This window comes from Myotis davidii, unplaced genomic scaffold (genome assembly GCF_000327345.1).
Source record: "Myotis davidii unplaced genomic scaffold, ASM32734v1 scaffold223, whole genome shotgun sequence".
Lineage (NCBI taxonomy): Eukaryota > Metazoa > Chordata > Mammalia > Chiroptera > Vespertilionidae > Myotis > Myotis davidii.
The window spans coordinates 3,944,485-3,945,287 of NW_006294609.1; the positions used below are offsets into that span (position 1 = coordinate 3,944,485).

General features: G+C 55.9%; 1 protein-coding gene across 1 annotated transcript in view; it reads left to right on the top strand.

The window, feature by feature from the left end:
- CCDC63 (coiled-coil domain containing 63) overlaps nt 1-464 on the top strand; it is a 44,252-nt gene extending 43,788 nt beyond the window's left edge. The window contains exon 10 of the mRNA XM_006768996.2: nt 259-464. Coding sequence (XP_006769059.1) covers nt 259-407 — 149 coding nt within the window. The 3' untranslated portion in view covers nt 408-464. The remainder of the gene's footprint in view (nt 1-258) is intronic.
- Nucleotides 465-803: the final 339 nt, after the last annotated feature.

Here is an 803-nt window from a genome sequence, read left to right on the forward strand (position 1 = left end):
GATTAAACCAAACTCACCTGGGAGAAAACAACAGTTACTGTCCGGGCATCCCTGAGCAGTACATCCCTGCCTATCCTCTTCTGCCCTGAACCTCGAGAATGGTCATACTCCAACCCCAGCATTGTGGGGGAACCCAAACCAGGCTTGGACATTCTTGCCTTGGGCACCCACGAATGGGGCAGAGAGGCACTGTCCCTGGGGGGGAGGTGTGCTGGGTTCGACTTTCGAACTCTTCATCCGAGTCTCCCTTCGGCGCAGTGGAACAGCCCCTGGACCACAGCAGCCTTCGGCAGATGGTGCTTGGCAACAGCATCGTGAGGGACTCTCGAAATAGGGATTTGCAGCTCGACAGCATTCCTGAGAAGGAGGATGACCTGAACCCCAAGAAGAAGGTAGTCAGCATCTGACATGGGTGGGGCCGCATTTGTACCGTAACCCGAGAGAATAAATGTTTTGTTCTGTAACCCCCCTGCCTCTTCATACTCACTGCTAGGAGACTAGGGCGCTGGGAGCACCTGGGAACAGGGTAGAGGAGCAGGAGGGGTTGAGGTCTAAAGCCCGCACAGGATCCAAGAGCTGTGTGAGGCCACCATGGCCCCTGAAAACCTGAGATTGTGGTCAGCACAGGTCCCCCTTGTCATGTCAACTCGGTGCAGCAGGGACGAGTAAAGCGTAGGGGCCAGTGGGGAAGCCAAAATATTGATCTTCACATCGCAGAATCACATGGGGGTGCAGCAGCCATTCACAGGCAGGAACTGTGAGCCACATAACCTCTGTATCTCTCTCCCTTCGCCCCCCCCGCC